The sequence below is a fragment of the Elephantulus edwardii genome, unplaced genomic scaffold, assembly GCF_000299155.1.
Source record: "Elephantulus edwardii isolate Elephantulus edwardi_28Jun2011 unplaced genomic scaffold, EleEdw1.0 scaffold00013, whole genome shotgun sequence".
NCBI lineage: Eukaryota > Metazoa > Chordata > Mammalia > Macroscelidea > Macroscelididae > Elephantulus > Elephantulus edwardii.
This window is the reverse complement of record NW_006399763.1, coordinates 26,761,888-26,783,530: the sequence shown is the minus strand read 5'-3', so window position 1 is coordinate 26,783,530 and position 21,643 is coordinate 26,761,888. Positions and strand designations below refer to the sequence as shown.

The following is a 21,643-nucleotide window of genomic DNA, read 5'->3' as shown; positions in this document are numbered from 1 at the left end:
TTTCAGCCAAGATCCATCTAACATCAGCTACAATATCTCTAGTACCACGACCCCTTCTAAACCCAGCCTGGACTTCTGGTTGTTCTCTGTTGATGTGCTGTTCCAGTCGTAAATACCTTACTATAAACTAAAAGCTTGGGAATTCGAACTTATAAACATATTAGAAGATAGGTCTACAGATTGATAATGAAAGGCTACAACTTTCAAAACCCTATGGAGTATGGCTCGTTGTAATGTGACAAGTCACCAGTGACTCATGTTATTGTTAAGTGCTGTCGCGTCCAAGGCGACTCATAGCGACCCTATATACAACAGCTCTGAAGCCTACCCGATCCTGAGCCAATCTAACTGTCTCACATACACTGTCTCTGTTACCCCAGTTACCGTGTCCATCCATCACATCTGGGGTCTTCCTTTTATTCATTGTCCCTTCACCCTTCCGAGTATGATGTCCTTTCCAAAGACTAGTTCCCATAAGCTCAAAGTATGTGAAATGGAGCTTTAAAATTGTTGCCTCCAAGAAAAAACATGGTTTCATCCTCTCAAAAACACAAATCTGCTGGAGGGTTACATGGGTTGGTTTTACTTGATGGTACATAACAACATACTTTTCTACAAACATGAGTACTGCATGAATTAGAATCACCTCTATGGAATTAAGTATTTATTTGTTTGTGTGTATAACATGTATTAAGTATTCATTATTTTCATAACTGTTTCCCACATATTAATGAACAAATTTTACAATCCTTGAAATTATCTGTTTTACAGGTTAGAAGAAAGACTTAGAGAAATAAAATATTTTTCACTTTGTTACACATGTAAAAAACAGTAAAAAATCCAAATAAACCACAAAACAAATAAACTCAAACACATTGCCAGAGAGTTGGAACTGACTCATAGCTGACCCTCCAGTGAGTGTTTGGAGGCTATAAACTGCATAATAGGAGATTATCCATCTTTTTCTCATTTAGAGAATGACCACCCTTATGTTTGTAATGCACCTTCATACAGATTATACCACCAAAGCTAGAGAGTATAAATTAATCCCAGATAGCCTAGCAACAAAACTTGTGCAACTATTCATGATGTTATGTTGTTCCTTCATTATAAAAATAGTGAATAAACTTACAGTCTGGTAAAAAAAAATCTATTTTATACATTTAGTGAACTATAGAATTATTGATATAATCCTGAGATTATGACTGAAATGAGAGCTTTTTTTGTCATAGGTGAAGGGGAAAATGGTTTCTCTTTGTCAATGCCTAATTTATAAAATAGTAAAAAAATCACATTTCACATACTTGTGCAGATTCAAAAACATTCTCACAACATCCTGAGTCTCATCACAGACGAAAAGCTGAATAGCTCTTCATTGTTTCTCTTATCAAGTGCAATTTCTTCTTGATTTTATATCTTCTGTCATCTAACTTACTATTTGTAACCAAAGACAACTCCCATTCCCTTATGACAGTTCACGATCTTCGTCTTATTCACTACTCAGCTGCTTCCACCTCACTTCCTCATAAAGGGCCTTGGCAACTGATACTGTCCCAGCCTATCACAGAAACAACTATCTACACCTGGAAATTAGTTTATTTTTCAATTTTCCTGCTACCTTCACTGCATTCATTCTGACTACCTATTTTTAGCTACATTTAGGGGAAAAGATAATTTGAATTAAATTACACATACAAGATACTCAAATAATTTTGTTGTTGGTGTTATGTGCCTTCAAGGCAAGTATAACTTCTAGTGACCCGTTGAACAACCGATCTGAACACTGTCCTATCCTGTGTTATCCTCACAATCTGACACAATGCTGCAGTCACACTGTCTGCCCAAAAGGAGTAGCATCCACTTCTTTTTTTTTTGCCTCCCCTCCACCTTCCCAGACATGATGTCCCTCTCCAAAAATTAAACTGTCATAGGAATGTGCTCAACATATGTGAGACAAAATTTCAACATATGTGTCTCCAAGGAGCTCTCTGGCTGCACATTCTCTAAGATATATCTGTCTGTTCTTTTGTCTGAACACTCTTCCAACACCACTGTTCAAAGGCATAAATTTTTCTTTTGTCATCCTTAATCATTGTCCAATTCTGAGACATGTAGCATATAACAGAAGAGACTATGGCCTGAATCAGGTGCACATTAGATTTTAAACTGACAATATTACTCCTCAATAATTTGGAGAGATCCCTGACTACAGACTTTCCCAGTGCAATAAGTCTTTCGGTCTGACTGCTGCTAGCAAGTGGATCCAAGTAAGATGAGATCATTGACAGTCTCAATCCTTTCTCCTTCCATCATGATGTTGTCTTTCAGTCCAGTGGCAAGGATTTTTGTTTTCTTAGTGTTGACATGCAACTATATTAAAGACTGTATGGTTTAACCTGCAGCAAGTGCCTCAACTCCTTGTCATTTTAGCAAGTAAGATTGTGTCATCTGCTTAATGAAGGTTGAAGAGTCTTCGTATAATACTGATGCCACATTTTACACCATACAGAGTTCAGCTTCTTGAATCATTTGGTCAGCATATAGATTAAATAGAAATGGGAAAAAGATATAACTTTGATGTACACTTTTCTTGGTTGCTGTGATAATAAACACTGTGACACTGATATGCCAAAAGTGATAATGGTTACTCATGGTGGACAGTGTTTGGTGGTGCTTACTGATTAAAACAAGCTTGGAAGCAGGAGTGGCATCCACTTCCTAAATGGTTTGCCTCCAAAAACTCTATGAACAGTGATCAGGTCTTTCATTCATAGGGTTGCTATGAGTCATCTATGACTTGGAGAACCTAACAATAGTATTCCATTGCAGTATTTACACAACAGCCTCTTGGTCTAGGTAAAGGGTTTGCACAGGAAAAATGTTCTGGAATTCCAATTCTTCTCAATGTCAGCCATAATTTGCTGTGACCTACAGAGTCAAATGCCTTTACATAGCTAATAAAGAACAAATAGACATCCTCCTGGTATTCTTTGCTTTCAGTCAGGATCCATCTGACATCAGCAATGATATCCTTGGTGTCACAGCCTCTTTTAAATTCAGCTTCTAAAATCAATGAACTTGAGGCATTTCTTGTTGTTGGACTGTTCTAGCCATTTTTAAATGATCTTCAGTAATATTTTGCTCACATATTATATTAATGTTATGGTTTAGTAATTTTCATATTCTGTTGGATTACCTTTTCTGGAAATAGGAAGAACCTTGGACCTCATTCAGTCAGTTAGCCAAATAGCTGCCTTCCAAATTTTCTGGCATAGACTGATGAGCATATGCAGGGCTGTATTTATTTTTTCAAATATTTCAATTGGTATGAAATCAATTATATTTAAGCTATGTCTATTCCATGTTCCAATTATTAATTGATGCTTGTCATGTCATTCTTATTCCTCATTTGAACTGACTTCCAATCTGGGATCTACCACTATACTACTATTGCTATCTGTGTTCCTCTACTGTTCTTAGGGATTTTAGAAGCCTGTTGTTTATTAAGTGCATAGCCAGTCCTGCTTCCTAGTCTGTCTCTATCTAGAAGCTCTACTAAAACCTGTCCATCATGGGTGATCCCTAAGGGTAATGATTCAATCAATTCCTGGGGCCTTACTTTTTGCCAATGATTTAGGTGTACCTTGAATTTCTTCTTTCATTATCATTGGTTCTTGATTATATGGTACTTCCTGAAATATTTCAGTGTGAATGAATTTTTTGGTACAGTGACTCTGCGTTTCTCCTCTACCTCTTTTAGATGTTTCAAGATTTTGCTCATAGCATCCCTAAGTATTGCAACTTGAGACTTGAATTTTTTTCTCAGTTTTATCAGTTTGAGAAATGTTATTACTTCCATTTTTCATTCTCCAATTCTAAGTTTCTGCACATTCCATTATAGTATTTGACTTTGTCAAAGATGCCCTATGAGATCATCTGTTCAGCTCTTTTATTTCACCATCTTTTCCCTTTGTTTTGACTTTTCAACATTCCAGTCCAATTTTCAGTTTATATTTTTACTTCTATCTTGGTCTTCTCTTTCTCTTCTGTTTTTTTCTTTTGTGGTTTTGGTGGTCTTTTGGGGGGGTTCTTGGTTTGGTTTTTTGTTTTGTTTGGTTTGGTTTTTTAATGATATTTTGTTTTGTCCAGGCATGATATCCTTAATTTCTTCCCAAAACTCATCTAGTTGTTGATCACAGATGTTCAATTTTCAGACCTATTCTTAAAATGATTTTGAAATTCAAGTGAGATAGACCAAAAATGATATTTTGGTTCTCTTGGACTTGTTTTAATTTTCTTCAGCTTCAATTTGAATTTGCACATGAGTAATTGGTGGCCTGTTTCATAGTCAGAACCTGGCCCATTTTTGACTGCTGACATTGGGCTTCTCCAATGATTGATACCAAAAATGTGGTCTATGTCATTCAGGTGAGGTCCATTTGTAAAATCACCAGTGATTTTTATTTAAAGATGAATAAAATATACAAAATTTGATTATTCTATTACCAGACTCATTTCTGTCAGCGAGTCTTCCTTCCAACTACCCTTCCTTTCTCATAGTTGCCAACTTTTGCATTGTAATCACCAATTGTTGAGGTCTGGCTAACTTGTAAAGCAAGGTTAGCCCTGTACCATAAGATCAGCAAGAATAACTCCATATTGGCTATAGTAACTGCTTGACAGTAAACAACTCAAGGAAGTAAGATGTTAAAAAACAAGAATGTTGTGCCCTTATCAACCGAAACCATTTGTTCTTTAAGACACATAAGGAAGTAGTTTGGGAAATATTATTGTATTGTGCTAAGGCTTGTAAAAGTTAATGGTTGTCCAGGTGGTCAACATCTTGTGACTGTATGAGCTAATGTGATTGCTATAGCAGATGTACTACTAAAGCCTATATATGCTCTGTCTAAAAAATAAAAATTTGCTATTCACCATCAGCGATGGCCTCTCTGCATCTTCAGTTAATCCTCGTCCCTTCTCTCAGCAGATCTGTTCATTATAATGAGACAGTACTCCATTAACCAATTATCATTAACACATCTTGATTGCTTGTTTTATCCTTTACAATTTGATCAAAATCTTCAATTGCATCTTCTTTGGCTTTTGCTGTAACAGAGTTTATTTGAATAGTAGTTGTATCAACAGGTCTTCATTTTATGCATATGTTCTACTCAGGAATCAAATTGACTAGCTCCATGGAAAGAATCAATGGAGAAGCTCAGTATCAATTGTGAAATCTAGGTCAACCACTGATTATGGAATACATCATCAATGACTCATATGAAAGTTCAAACTGAAGCTAAAGAAAATTAGAATAAAACCATTTTGTCATTTTTGTTGTTTTTAAGTGCCATTGAGTCAAGTACAACTCATAGTGAACCTAAGAACAAAAGATCTGAACCCAGTCCTGTTCTGTGCCATCCTCACACTTCTTGACACACTTCCTGTTGCCCATTGTAACAGTCACAGTGTCAATTCACCTGGTTGAGGGTCCTCTTCTTTGCTGACCCTCCAACCTTCCCAACATTATGGCACTCTCCAAGGAATATACCTCCTAGCAATATGTCCAAAGTATGTGAGGCAAAGCCTCATCATTTTTGCCTCAAAAGAGCACTCTGGCTGCACTCTCTCCAAGACATATATGTTCATTCTCTTGGCTGTCCATGAGATGTTCAGTGCTCTTCTCCAACATCACACCTCAAAGGTATCAATTCTTTTTCTGTCCTCCTTATTCATTTGCGCAGGTCTCAGATGCATAGCTAGTAGTCGGGAAGACTATCACCTGAATCAGGTTCACCTTAGTCTTCAAACTGACATTACTACTCCTCAATAATTTGGAAAGGTCCCTAATTGCAGATTTTTCCAGTGAAATACATCTCCTTATTTCCTGACTACTTGTACCAAGGGTGTTAATTGTGGATCCATGCAAGATAAAGCTGTTGACAGTTTCAATCTTCTCTCTACCCACCATGACACTGCCTACTGGTCCAGTGTAAGAATCTTTGTTTTTTGATACTGCAGCGTAATCCAAACAGTAAGGCTGCATTCCTTGATCTTCTGCAACAAGTGCTTCAAGTCTTGTTCACTTTCAGCAAGTAAGATTGTGTCATTTGCATAACACAGATTTTTGATGAGTCTCCCTCCAATCCTGAGTCTATGCTACTTGAATTAAAACAAACAAACCAACAACCAACCAACAAAAAAACCACCCAAAACCCCCCACAACAAACCTTTTCAAGAATAGGTTTGAGGTCTTGTACACTAATGAATGAAGACCAGATGCGCTGTGGAAGAATATAAAGAATATAGTCAATGAAAAATACTAAAGGTCATGACAAAAACAGAGAAGGGAATAAAAAAAGATTGAGATGTTTGTTAGAAGAGACCTTGGATATTGCAAAAGAGCTTTGAAAAACCAAAACAAAGGGAAGAAATTAATAAGTCAAGGAGCTGATCAGAAAATTTCAAGGGGCTGCTCATCAAGCAAAGTATTATGAAAAATTGTGCAAAAAACTGGACTCAGAATCAGAAGGGATGAACTTGGTCTGCATTCCTCATGGTGAAGGAACTGAAGAACAAATTCAAGCCTTGAGTTGAACATCTAGGACAGTATCTTTTTGTTGAAATATGTCAATATGTTGGTATTCCATGAATTCCTGGGGTCTTATATTTTTGCTCTGGATGTGCTTATCAGTGTGTGCCAAAAGATCTAGAGGATAGCTAACTGGACAACTGACTTTAAGAGATCCATATTTATTCCCTTTCCAAAAAGAGGAGATCCAAAAGAGTGCGGAAATTATCAAACAATATCAGTGATATCACAAACAAGTTACAGATTATCCAAAACCGACTGGAACTATTTAGGCTATTTAATCTTTGCAATTATTTGTTATACATAAGAATAATTAATAAGGATGACGAAAGGTGAATCTATTCCTTTGAGTTGTGGTGCTGGAGAAGAGTGGTGAACATACCTTGGATTGCCAAGAGAACAAACAGGACTGTCCAGGAGACAGTGAAACTTGGAGGCAAGGATTTTGAAATTCCATTTCACATACTTTGGACATGCTGTCTGGAGAGACCTGTCCTTAGAGAAGAACATCATACTTGGAAAGGTGGAGGGACAGCACAGGAGAGGAATACCCTCAATGAAATCGATTGACAGAGGGACTTCTGTAAAGGAAGCAGGCATGTCAGAGACTGTGATAGTGGCTCAGGAGTGGCAGGGCTCCAATCTGTTGTGCACAGGGTCGCTACAAGCAATTCAGTGGAACATAAAAATAACAACAACAGAATCTTATTACTCAAAACATTGTGCTTCAAGACAGAGCTTGAAATTGTCTTTTTTAGCTATGAATGCAACAAACATCACTGTTACTCTATTTTTCATTCCCTACATAGAATGCCACGTGATTGTCAGAGTCAAAGTGGTCCAAGCAGTCCACCTCATCTCACTACTGCTTAGAATGTTAGGGAGCTCTCGTGACCTAGTAGTAAGGAGTTGCACTTCCTTCCTAAAGTTCATGTCTACCAGCTGCTCTGTGGTAGAAAGATAATCTCCTCTTTTGTGATTTATGGCCTCTGAAAATCCACTAGAGAATCAGCTATGAGACAGTTCCAACTTGATGCTACATCACAACAATTTTTGTCAGCAATTAAAAAATCTCACTTGCCAGAAAACAAAGACACCTTTTAAGAACACTTGATATCATCGGAAATTCAGCACAAATAATCCAAGAAAACACTTAAATAATCCCATCTCTGACATCATAGGCAGAACAAAGAAAAAAATTATTACTTTTGGTTGCAGAGTGTCAGAGAAAACGTGGGAAAAAGAACTTTTGAGTGTGTCTTGAGGAAAGAATGTAATTTCCCGTATTTAAAAATGTGGAAAGGAGTATGTGGGTGGAGGGTAAAAGTATAGAAACAAAGTGGTCTATTTCTCTGATTCAGAGAGTGAGAGAATGAATTTCTATTTCAGACACCAATAGATCTGGGTTCCTTAGCAATTTTATTTCTACCATATCCTTTTCCTGGTCAAAACTGCCAGCAACTCTTTCTGCCTCTCTTTGGTAAACTTGATTTATTTTTCATTCTCAAGCTTCTTTTGATCAGTCAATCCATTTAATCATCAATCATATTTAATCTTTTTCAAAATCTAAAGAATAGAATTTCTATCTTGCTAGTTCTGGCCTGAAAATAGACCAAAAAAATTCTAACTGACCTTTCTTTGCTATCTACAAATAGCATCTAACCTAGTTAAACCCCCTGCTCTTTTAAGCCCATTCCAAGTTCTAGTGATGCAATTTGTAGTAACTCAAGTTATCGAATTGCCTAGTTGAATATTCAAGGGAAAAAAATTGCTTGGCTCCACAATCAACACTCTTGGTACCAGCAGCCAGGAAATTAAAAGATTAATTGCATTGGGAAAGTCTGCTGTCAGAGACCTCTCCAAGGTACTAATGAGCAAAGATGTCAGTCTGGAGACTAAGGTGTGACCAATCCAGGTCATAATCTTTGCAATTACTTGCTATGCCTCAGAAAGCTGGACAATGACTAGGGATGACAGAAGGAGAATTGATGCCTTTGAGCTGTGGTGCTGGAGAGGAGTGTTGAATATACCGTGGGACTGCTCCTTGGAGGCAAGGATTCTGAAGCTTTGTCTGACATACATTGGACTTGTTGCAAGGATGGACCAGTCCTTGGAGAGGGAGGTAATGTTTGAGAGGGTAGATGGACAGTGCAAGAGATGAAGACCCTGGATGAGATGGATCGATTCAATGACTGGGATAATGGGAGTAGGTGTGTCAGACAATAAAACTGACAAAGGAGAGAGCAGGGAATAGGACTTTTGTACAAAGGGTCGCTATGAGTTGCAGGTGACTTGATGGCACATAACAACAACAACAACAACAACAAAGCAGACAGCTAGCTATATATTGCTCTTTTAGAGTGGTTAATTAGCGCTGAGCGTCTTAACCACTGCACCACATGAACTCTTTACCTAATAGATCTCATTTTATTATATATTACTGTAAATCAGAATTCACTCAATTGCCATAGAGAGCTTGGGATTAGTTTGCTTTTGAGTTTTATTATGTTTATTCATATCCACTGTGACAGTGATGTGCCAAACGTGGTAATGGGTACCCATGGTGGACAGTGTTGGCTGGAGCTTCCCACCTAAAACAAGCCTGGAAGAAGGAGCGGCATCCACTTCGGAAATGGCTTGCCTCTGGAAACTCTACGTATGAACAGTGCTCAGGCTGTTCGTTCATAGGGTTGCTATGAGTCGTCTATGACTCGATGGCACCTAACAACAACAACAACAACAACAATTTCCATATCCCCTGCTGTTGAGTCAATACAGAATAATAATGAATGGCCTTCCATCAGGTTTTAGTTTGAGCATCTTTCCTCTTCTTTAACAGATGATGAATCCAAATCACCAAACATTGCATTAAAAGCTCTACATATTTTGGTTTTTTTTTCTTTTTTTTATTTCAGAAAAGCTAATGAGATATTTGTAATAGTGTTTTCATTTTTTCTCACCTGAGGCATGTGCAGTCCAACACCCACCAAAGGCCCCATTTTGACACATTACTACTGACTGAAGATAGGCTCTGCTCCTTGATATTTGCTGTGCCTGACTTGCTAAGCCATAAAACATGGCCGCGGAGCAAAAGCTCAGAGACAAGGATATTCCTCTATGACTATCAGAGAGTAAGCCTTCCCTTAGAGCTGGTCCTTGAGACTCAGATGTGGAGCCTCCTAAACTGTCAGACTGTTGTATTCGAGTTGATCTGCATATTGTTAACTACTCTGTAGCTTTGATATCTATATTCTTTCATGTTTATCATTGTTATAAGTAGTACAGCACTTGTCTGTCAGCATGTTGTACTTGTGAGTTGCTGTGATGCTGAAAGCTGTAACACTGGTGTGTCAAATGCTAGGTCACGCACGGTGGACAGATTTTATTGGAGTTCCAAGATTAAGAGAGAATAGGAAGAAAGATTGGCTATCCACTTACGAAATATAGCAGGCCTCTGGAAAAAGAAATCTATGCACAGTAGAGGAACACAGATAGAAAAGGTATCAGAGGTAGAGCACAATTTGGAAGTCAATCATAATGAGAACAGCTGCAAAATCTTATCATAGTTGGAACACGGAATATGAACGTCAGAGAGCTAGAAGATGTGAAAAATTAATTGGAAAGTAAGAACATTTACATTCTAGGAAGCAGTGAGATGAGATAGACTTGATTTGGTCACTTTGAATCAGACATTCACATGATACACTATGCCAGGAATTAAAAACAGTGTAAGAATGGTGTAGCATATAATTTCTTGATCAATCCCAAAGTACAATGTTGTGAGTAACAGGATATTATCCAAACATTTAAAAGGAAGACCTATTAATGCAACTATTATTCAAATATATGCACCAACAACTACAGCCAGAGAGTATGAAATAGAAGACTTTTATAAAATTTTTTAGTCCCAAAATGATCAAACAAGCAATAAAGGTAAGTTAATAATAATTAGTGATTAGAATGCAAAAATTAAAAACAATTAAGAAGAGAAAGTATAGTTTGTGATGTATTGAGAGGAGAAATAAAATAATCAAATTTTTAAGTTCTAGAATTTATTCATAGAAAAAAAATTTTTTTGAAAAAAACACAAATTGACTTTACACGCAGACCTCATCAGATGAATGGCACAGGAATGAGACAGACTACATCTTCGGAAGAAATTTTTGAAGAAGCTCAATAGTTAAAACTAGGACAGGTGCTACTGTAGAACAGACCATCAATTTTTCAAGTGCAAGTTCATATTTAAGTTGAAGAACATAAAAACAAGCCAACAAGGACCAAAAATATGATCTTGAGTCTATACCATCTGTATTTAAATATAATCTTATGAATAGGTTTGAAGCATTGAACACCAGTGATCAAAACCCAGATGAGTTATGGGAGGAAATTAAGGATATCTTGTGTGAAGGGAGCAAAAGGTCACTAAAAAGATAGAGAAAGAAAAGAAAAGACCAAAATGAATGTCAAAAGAGACCATGAAAATTGTACTGGCATGTCAAGTAGCCAAAACATAGGGTAAATATGGTGAAGTAAAATAACTGAACAGAAAATGTCAAAGGGTTCTCAGAAAGGCAAAGCAAAGTAGTATAAATGGAATATGCAGAGACCTAGGATTTGGAGAATAAAAAGAGGAGAACTCACTTAGAAAATTCAAACCTTGAGTTGACAATCCTCAGGGTTGGTATGGGCAAATATTGGATGCTCCAGGAAACATCAAAAGAAGATGGAGGAGATATAAAGACTCTACCAAAATGAACTGGTCCACATATAAATGTTTCAGGGAATACCATATGATAACATATGATAAAGTGCCAGTGGTCATAAAAATAGACCTTTAAGCTGCATTGAAGGCCTTGGTAAAAAATAAGGCCCTGGAATTGATAGGATATTAACTGACATGCTTCAAAGGACAGATGTGGCTCTGTACTTGCTCTCCAGTCTATGCCAGTAATTTGATGGGCTGACTGACTGGAAGAGAACCATGATTGTTCCAATTCCCATGAAAGGTGACCCAATAGAATGTGGAAATTATTAAGCATTAATACCACATGCTAGCAAATTACTATGAACGATAATTAAAAAATGGCTAGAGCAATACTCTGACAATGAACTGCCTGATGTTCAAACTGGGTTCAGAAGTGTCTGTGGCATCAAGGATATCATTATTGATAAAAGATGAATCCTGACTCAAAACAAACAAACAAAAAGAAAGCAGAAGAAAGTGTATTTTTTCTTTTTTTACTATGCAAAGGCATTTGACTGTACAGATAATAAAAAAATTATGGCTAATTTTGAGAAGAATGGGGATCTCAGAACTTTTAATTGTGTTCATGCAAAACCTATACTTAGACCAAGATGTTATTGTGCAAACAGAGCAATAACACACTGTGTTGTTTAAAATTGAGAGGAAATACAGCTTGGGGAGGCGAGGCATCTGATGGATGAGACATTAACACAAATTCAAAGTCTGTGCTGTTCCTTTCCCTTCAGAATCGTTTTATAAATATCATCAGACTTACTTTTATAATTTGATGGCAGTATATATAATCTTTTGAATTTAGGAATTTGATCATCTCTTTCTTTTGTGTACATGTTATTCAGTAGCTTTTTTCCAAACTGATAATTTTCATTGAAGTTAGGGAAATAAAAGGAGTAAAAACAAAAGATAAAAATACTTTAATACTATACACCAATGTTTATAGCAGTGTTATTCCCCAATGCAATAGCATGGAAACAGCCCAAGAGCTTGACCACAATAGAATGAATTGACAAATTATTGACATTCACATGATGGAATACTACACAGTGTGCAAAGCAACACTTTTGAAAATGACTATCTAACTTGAGAGGGACTGGAGAGCATTATGCTAAGTGAATTAACTCAGTCTCATAAAGATAAATACCATAAAAGACCATTACTGCAGAAATTGAAATATAACTAGTAAATCATGTATGAGGATTTAATGGGGGGGATGGTAGGCGGTGAGAGGGGGTAATCACAGGGTTGCAAATTCTGATGGGTAGAGGGAGGGATGGGTAATGGATATGGGAAAGATACGATGTAAAAAACAATATATACACACTTTGTAAGTAAACCAATGTAAAATAATTATGCTATTAAAATTTTTTAACAGATAATTATTAATAATCACTATAAACATGTAAAGATAAAAAAAATTGTGCTGGACCTTGGATGTCTTTAATACTGTTTTTATATTCAGAGAGGAAAAAGTGATGTTAGGATCTGTGGTTTAGTACCACTCATTGCTATCTAGTCTTAAAGAGAATTTTCAGTCTGTGTCCTAGGCTACATAATGATCACTACTATGAGGTAATGCCTTGCTTCTGTGACCAACATGTAATTCATAAGCAAATAAATCTGAAATTGGCAGAGAAAGGCCAAGATTGTAGTTGATTAATATTGTTAAGAAAGGCCAAGGTCATCTATCTTTAGATTTCAGTTCAGCCTGGCCTGACCTTTCATAGGCATGACAACCAGAGATGGTGTCTCATTTCCTACTTGCCTACTCGCTACCTTCTCTTTTTGACAACGGTTTTCAATGTTTTTCTAATATTTGTTGAAATAAGCATATGTAGAGCTTAAGATAGTAATGGTATAGAATAGGGGTACTTCTCAATTTTCTTTTTAAGTTGTAATCATCACTGTCAGTGTGACTGTTAAAGAACTGTAACTTTTCCAGTTTCCTCTGCATACTGCGTTTGTATATCCAAGACAGAAATGAAGTTACTCTCTTACTATATATGGTTTAAATAGTTGCTAGGGTTCAGTGGAGCCAACTAAGAAACCCCGGGGAACTCTGGCTGCCTACTTTGTAGCAAATCGCACTGCTAACCCATGGCAGCTCCTCTGCTTGTTTGAATCTCCCACCAGCTCCACAGAAGAAAGATGGGCAATCTCTTACCATTCACCTTACAACTCCTTACAACCTGAAATTCCCCTGGAGAATCAATCATCTGTTGAGTGGCTTTCAACTTGACGGCAAGGAGGGATTTTTTTTATGAACTTTGTAATTATAAATGAAAATATTTTTGTTAGTATCATGTAGTTGCCGTTTCAAGGAGGAACAACAATAGGAATGATTTTAACCAAAATGTTTGACAGAATGGCCGTTTGAAGACAGGCTTGTTATTCCATAACACTCAGTGAGGAATTAAGTCAGTGTACATGAGGGGAGAAAAGGGATATTAATTTCATGCGTATTCTGAATCATCCACTGAAATGCTTCAATAAACATTTACTCCAAACATCTGTGCAAGACAATTGAGAATGCATAGGGACATAAAGGAATCTGACAATGATTGGAGACAGGATTTTCTTTACATTGTCTAATAGACTCGTTTATTATTTTAAGCTGGTAAAAAGAGACTTATGATTTGTGTTGAAGAAAGAGTTACTTGTGCTTGATACATTGAAGACACTGTTCAAAAGCAGTTTCTCCTTATAAAAGGATGACCCCTGTAGTAATTCTTAGGCAAGGAGGGACAAATTCAACCAACAAAAAGCACATCTCGCCCCACGTTCCCCATGATTTCTCACATATAGCAAAAAAATACACATCAGTAATTTATTTGAACATGCACATCAGCGAGTAGCACAGTCCTAGGCTACTCAGGAAACAAAAGGGAGAATATCAGCATTACCTAAATAAAAAAGAGAGGTGAATTACACCATTTTAATTGTCTTAAAAACACGGATAAGAGGAGCAATTAAAATATATTCCTAAATATTACTAGCTAATGTAGATTACATAAGTATACAATATGATTCAACTAATAGTGCTCTGATAAGCATAAACCACCAGTTCTAATAAACAAGGCCCAGACCAATTGCTCAGAAAATGTTAGATTCAGATGTAATAAAACAGTTCTTTTATTTCAGTACTGAATGCAAAACACAAGTCAAGTGTGAAGACAGTGTTCTATAAAAGGAGGCTCTACGAAAGCAAGGAGGCCATTTCCTTTTGCATTTTTATAATTTTGGAATTCTATTTTTGACTTTCGCATTCTCTACCTTTCCTCCCCTGAGCACTAATTTATCAAAAAAGATTTCAAGGTGCAAGTTGTACATTCTTATCATTATACTGTTTGATCTCTTTCTGGAAGAGAGTATTACAATCAGCGTTACAATGTTAATTCATTTTCTCTAAGTATTCTTTTCACATACATGTATTTGAAAATCATAATGTTGATTGGGAAAAGAAACCTACAAACGAGAGAGTGTGATGTAATCATACATTTCCTATTGTGCTGTGTGTCTTTCCCATCCCTTCTCCCCTTTCCCTGTAAAGAGCTGTAAAAAATTTAAGGCAGATGAGGTATATTGCTGAAGAAAAAAGTTATTTTTGAAAAAAACTCAAAAAAACTTTTATTCTGCCCTTCTACTCAAGAAAGACTACTCAACTATAAATCTAGTGCTAGAAAAAAGCAGGAAAGACACCGTTTGCATGTACCATACTATGTCTTCTATTTCTAGAATGGCTTTTTGTTAATTTAATTTTAATAGAAAAAATAAGCACCTTAAGCTATGAGCAAGAAAAGAACTTCATTATTAGTGAGTCTAGAATCCAAACGGAATTAAGAACACTCACTCAAACGCTTTCACTCATTCTCACAAAGGCCAATGCTACTGATTCGAATTGTAAAGTGCTGTACTTAGTATAAACACTTGTATACACTGCAGACACTGAAAAATAACCCTCAAGCACATTGTGTTATAGTTCCAAAAATATATTTACAGTCTATTACAAAGATTACAAATGGAAGTGTCTATGTGACTGTATTATGCTAATTAAAATTATTTTTACACATTGTTTTTCCTTAGGGACAAGAAACATTTTAGTGAAATTAAAATGATTTTTTTCCTAGTCAATCAAAAAATAAATTAAACTATCAAATAACACTGTACAGTAATTTAAAAGAAAAAAAGGGGGGTTTGGGGAGGGGTTTGGGAAGCAATCCATTTGAGTTTTTCTATAGCCATCTTTGGTCCTAAATGTGGGAAAACACATTATGTAGCACTGAAAATACCTGTTCTTTTGTGATGCTCTGCAAGTAAAATAGAAAAATATAGTGCATTTTCAATGTATTCAGAGCCCACTACAGAGAAATGTGTGTACAAAACAAGACAGTATAAATAAAATTTACAAGTTTTACAAAGAAACATTTACAGATTTTGTTTCTGTTATTTGTTTGTTTGTGGATGCCCACATTATCAAACAAGACCAATTATGACCGATCCCTGGGATCTTTCTCTATTAAAGTCATTATAAACAGCCCAATTTTCTTTGGAAGTACAACAGTTCAATTCTGGGGTAGTTCATGATTTTCAGAACATTTGAAAGCATTACTCAAAATACATATACATTCTTGCAATATCTATAAAGACACATTTAATTATTGCTTATGAAATTTTAACACAGTAATCAAATAATATGGTTTAATAAATAAAACATAAGAAACAAAACAAAACAAGCCAGGTCATTTACCTCTTCCTTACATGTTAATAAGCATTCTTTCATTTAATAAATTTCTTGCATCGGTGTTCACAAATTAAAGACTTTTTTAAACTGCAAGGATGATATCTATGCAGCAAATTTGTTTTGAAAAGTGAAAATTGTGAACTTCCCCTTTATTCATGCTCCAGAGTTCTAATATAAAACAATTATTTTCTTTCATGTTTGGACTGCATTAAACAGAGTAGGATATAAAATATATGTCAACTATTACTCTTAAATTTCCTAATGTCACAATATTGAAAAAATCTTGATGTGCTCAGATTAAATTTTAGATAATATAACACTGGATAGTTCTTGCTTTCAGAGACTTGCTTTCACCAACTTTCTTTAGATGAAGTGCCTCATCTTTTTTTTTAATAGCCATAAACCTAAAATTTTAGTTTTTTATTATTAAATTCTGTCTAGTAAAATCACTCTATAAACGATCAGTTAAAAGTGCCTTATATAGTATTTATGGGTCATTATTGCTTTTTTATTGAAAAGATAATGTGTTGTCAGATCTAGTAAAAAAATATTAAAAAAAAATCAAAACTCTTGGCAATTGCATTTACTTGACTACCTGCCAATTAGCAAATGAAATCAAAACACTACTGAATTAACAGAATAAAATGGCACAAAAAGGATACCGATGTTTTGATAGAAATATCTCGTCAATCATGTTATTGTTTTAAATTTGAGATTCTCTTATAGGTACCCAGTGTAGTAATGTGTCATAGATTTAACACTAAAAAGGTCCAAAGCTATAAACAACTTTCTAAAACAAAATCCTTATGCAGAATAAACACAAATGATTTTAAAAAGGAATAGTCTGAAATCACATATTTAAGGAAAATATTTCATTGATTTAACAATAAGATCATGATTTTATTTGACAAATATATTCTTTCTTAAATTCTTTATGTACATTTTAAAAAGTCTATAAGATAAAAAGGAGGTTAGAGAGCTCAAGGTGTTTGGATGTTTTTCAGGTAGTACTTTGTTTATTGTCACTGCTGTTTTCCTGGCCACCAGTGGTGGATCCTAAATTCCCTTTTTAAATTGATTCTGGTGGCACTTAGGAGTTCAAGTCTATAGGTGCTTCTTAAATCTTCTCTTCACTGGAGGAAGGACCCAGGACATCAACTGTCTTCTAGCAGCATTCTATGCATATACTGAAGGCCAGTACTGTTCTCTCGGCAGTTCAGTCTCCCTCATAAGGGAGAAACGCTTATCACACTTGGATGCCAGTTCCATGTAAATGTAGCATTTGTGCTCTCATAGTCTGAATGCTGCTCATGATTTTCTTTTGATGGCCAACCAGTGTGATCCCTAAACTCATCACATCCCTGAGGAAGACAAAAAAAAATTCTTATTAGCTATTTTACATTTATATGATATTAAACTGCTATGAATTTTCAATAATCAGTTTGTCTTAGTTACCATTTATACTGTTGGGTTATTATGGTATTTCTTCATGGGTTATGTTATGAATTGTGCCCCCCAGCCCCTCCTAAAATATGTGTCAACTTTTTCAGGCCCATCATTCTCAGTATTATGTAATGTAATCATCTTTCATTTTGTGCTCCAAAGTTACTATCCATGGTGTTGTAACTTCTAATCTCTATGAGGTGGCAGCATAAGCAGTTACAGTAAAGAAGTATGATGCATTCTATGGGATTAGTTTGTATATTTTTTAAAATATGTTGTTGCTGTTGTTATGCACCACTTAGCTTGAACTGACTCATAGCTGACTCTCCACCAGGTTTTTGGAGGAAGTGAACAGCATGGGAAGAGACTTCCCATCTTTCTCTCACAAGGCAGTTAGTGCATTTGAATCATATGCTCTTGGGTTGGTAGTGCAACTCCTTACCACTAAAATACCAGTGCTCCCTCTCCTAATTTTTTAATTTGAGTATATTTTTATTTGCTTATTTGCTATGTCCCAGCTACGAAACTAGTCACTTTATAAGCATCTTATAAAATACCCCTCATTATAATCCTGTTTGGGAAATATTCTTTACTCTCATTTTGCAGATATGACTGAGTTTTGAGAAGACAAGTCACCCTCAAAGGTCACACTGAGAGGCAAGAAGGCAAGATTCAAATTAAAACTTGATCCCAGAGCTGATAGTGTGTCAAGAAGTATGAAGATGGCACAGAATAGGCTGATCTCAGCCTCTTTCATTCACTTGTTTGTAATAGTAAGTCAATTTCTTTTGAGAGGAAATTTGGTTCTTGAGTCAATCTCTTTTGAAATAGAAAATGAGTTAAACTATAAAGTAGAGATGTTGTTATGAACCCTCGAGTCAGAACTGACCCATAGCTGACACTCCAGTGGGTTTTCAGAGGCAGTAAATCACACAAGAAACTATCTTTATCCCACATGGCAGTTGGTGGATTCAAACCACGTGCCTTCAGGTTGGCAGTGCAGCTCCTTACTACTAGGCCACTAGAGTTCCCTAACCAAGAGAAGAGTCAGGAGCAGAGCTGAGCTAGGGGGCCAGAACTGAGAACTTCCTAGAACCAGGAAACAAAGGGAAGCTTTTCACTGGAACAAGGGCTCTGAATTAAGACTTAAAGCCCTCCTAAATTGTGAGAGAACATAAATCGCAGCTTGTCAAAGCTATGTACTTGTAGTATTTCTGTCACAGCAGCAATAAAAAACAGTTATATTGGAAATTTTAAAAATACTCATCTTTTGTAAAAGGCATCAGTGCTTAGACTCTTTAATTTGCCATTACCAGTTGTTTTAAAAAGGAATTGAAATTTTATATTAATGCTTTAACAATATTTTCAATAAAGGTTAATAAAGTAAATTCTAAAGCTGTGTTCTTGAAAATAATAGAGATTTAAAATTTTTTAAGTAGAAAAATAGCATATACTATGAATAGAAACATTTGCTAGGATATGGAAGAAAGATGGAGAACCACCTGTAATAATAAAATATTTTCTATTGAGGTTATTATGCGGTAGTTCTAAATATATTGCTTACTATTTAATTATGTCAATTCAATCATTTCACTATATGTCAGGTAAAAACTCTGTGAAATGAACAAACTACTTATAACGTAGGAACAGCTTAAAATTTGACACATATGAATGGCATCAGTTTATTTTATTTTTGCAATTAGAAAAAATGAGCTTAATTATTTACAAAGGGCTAAGGAAACAATTGAGACATGTTAGGTTTATACCAAGAAGACCAGTCACAATGTGTTTATCAAGAACCCAGGTAATTTTGAAAAGGTTTGCCCCTAGGGAGCACAAACCCATTTGTCTGAATACCCCCTCACCTTTATACATATTACTTTGGGCAAAACTTTTAATAGCTTGTCTTTAAGCTAAAATGCTATTAATTTGTTGTGGTGGTTGTTAGGTGCCCTCAAGTTAAGTACGACTCACACTGACCCTATGAAGAGGAGATCTGTACCCCATCCTATTCTGTGCCATCTTCATACTTCTTGACACACTAGAACCCTTCGTGGTGGTCAACCTACCTGGGTGAGAGTCTTCTTTTTTATCAACCGTCCACCCTTTTAAGCATCATGTCCCTCTCTAGCAACATGCCTAAAGTACATGAGGTGAAGCCTTTGCCTCCAAAGAGCACTCCAGTTGCATTCTCTCCAAGACATATCTGTTCTTTTGGCAGTCCACTGGATGTTTAGTGCTCTTCTCCAACACCACAACTCAAAGGCATAACTTCTTCTGTCATCGCATTGTCCAGCTCTCAGATGCATAGCAAGTGACTGGAAAAAACCATGCTCTGCCTCAGATACACCTTTGCCCTAAAACTGGTATCATTACTCTTGAATAATTTAGAGAGGTCCTTAACTACATACTTTCCCAGTGCAATAGGTCTCCTGATTTCCTGACTGCTGGCACCATGGTTACTGTAGATCCAAGTAAGATGATGATTTTCCTCCCCCCCAATCCTGATGTCACATTTCTCTTCATAGAGTCCAGCTTCTTGAATAATTAGCTCAGCATACAAACTGAATAACTATGGAAAAGAATATAGCCCTTGCGCACTTCTTTCTTAAATTTAAACCATGCAGTGTTTCCCTGATCTGTTGGCACAGCCACTTCCTGGTCCACTCTTTGCATGTTGTTGTTGTTGAGTCCAGCATAACTCATGGCACCCCTACGAACAAAAGGCCTGAAGCCTCTCTACAACTATTAACATTTCTCAAAGTTCACTGAGTTTCCAGAGGCAAGTTATTTAGGAAGCGGATGCTACTTCTACTTCTAAACCTGTCATAGAATGTTACTGGTTGAGTGGCCTGTGATGCACTCTAAACCCTGCCCTGTCCTGACCTAGTCTCACTAATTCTCACACACCATCCCCCATCACCCCAGTTCCTGTATCATTCCATCTCATCTGGTGTTTCCCTCTCCTCCATTGTCTGTCCACTTTTCTGAGCATGATGTCCTCTCCAAGGACTGATCTCTCCTGGCCACGTGCCCAAAGTAAATGAGATGGAGCTTCAAGGAGAGACTGGGTTTTATCCTCCCCAAGACAGACCTATTTGTTTTCTAGGCAGTCCTTGGTATGTTCAAGATTTTGCATGAGCACAATTAAAGCTCTGGGTTTTCCATTCTTATGAATGTCAGCCACAACTTGTTATGATCCACAGAAACACCTTTGAATAGTCAATAAACTCTTGTTTTGTAGAATAAATATAATCCAGTATACTTCTGAATTTCATAACAGGACCAGCACCCATGTGTTGTGGTACCCATGCAACAAAAGAAGTATTAAACTGAAAAGGACTACCCCTGCCCAAACACACATGAATCCATGATCTGATGGCAGGATCTGGAATGTGGAGTTCCTTAACTGGGCTTGGTTTATAGGAGAGTTGTGGCCTTATTCATAACTCGGTCTTATCCAATTAACTAACTATAAATATTACTTGAAATATAATTGTAGAGGTAAACTCCTCTTAGTTTTCCATATAAGGAGCTCATCTTTTATGTACTTCCACTAGTATGTGGAACCAAGGGCCTTGAACTCTGTCTTGTATTGATACTTCCCACTGTACTGGAAATTATACAATAAGATAAGAGGCCCCCAAATATATAATTATATTTTAAAATCTGAAGGGCAGAGACCACTGTATTACTGCCCATTTGAGAAGAAAACAAGCTTCAGGCAACTCTAACTCTCACATCCAAAGGAAATGGCAATAGATAACCCTTTTTGTCTTAGGGATCACTGTCCTAGTAGTGGCTATTGTTGTTGTTGTTGTTGTTAAGTGCCATTTTGACTCATAGCGACCCTATGTATAAGAGCCCTAAATCCTGCTATATCCTGGGCCAATCACACTGCCTCCGATACACCCATCCTGATTACTCCAGTCACTGCATCAATCCACCTCACAGAGGGCCTTCCCTTCCTGTGCTCTCGCTCAACCTTCCCAAGCATGATGTCTCTCTCCAAGGACCTGTCCCTCCTTACAACATGTCCAAAGTATGTCAGTGGCTATAGGTGGGCTAATTATTTGGAACTGTCAACAACACTGACACAATACAA

General features: G+C 36.4%; 1 protein-coding gene across 3 annotated transcripts in view; it reads right to left on the bottom strand.

Annotated features, from left to right (window-relative positions):
• Window positions 1-13,927: 13,927 nt before the first annotated feature.
• Window positions 13,928-21,643, bottom strand: part of EPHA7 (EPH receptor A7) — a 281,251-nt gene continuing 273,535 nt past the window's right edge. For 2 of the 3 annotated variants that reach the window (XM_006881208.1, XM_006881210.1), the window contains exon 17: window positions 13,928-17,456. In XM_006881208.1, coding sequence (XP_006881270.1) covers window positions 17,342-17,456 — 115 coding nt within the window. In that variant the 3' untranslated portion in view covers window positions 13,928-17,341. The remainder of the gene's footprint in view (window positions 17,457-21,643) is intronic. The other variant, XM_006881209.1, reaches the window with a different exon arrangement.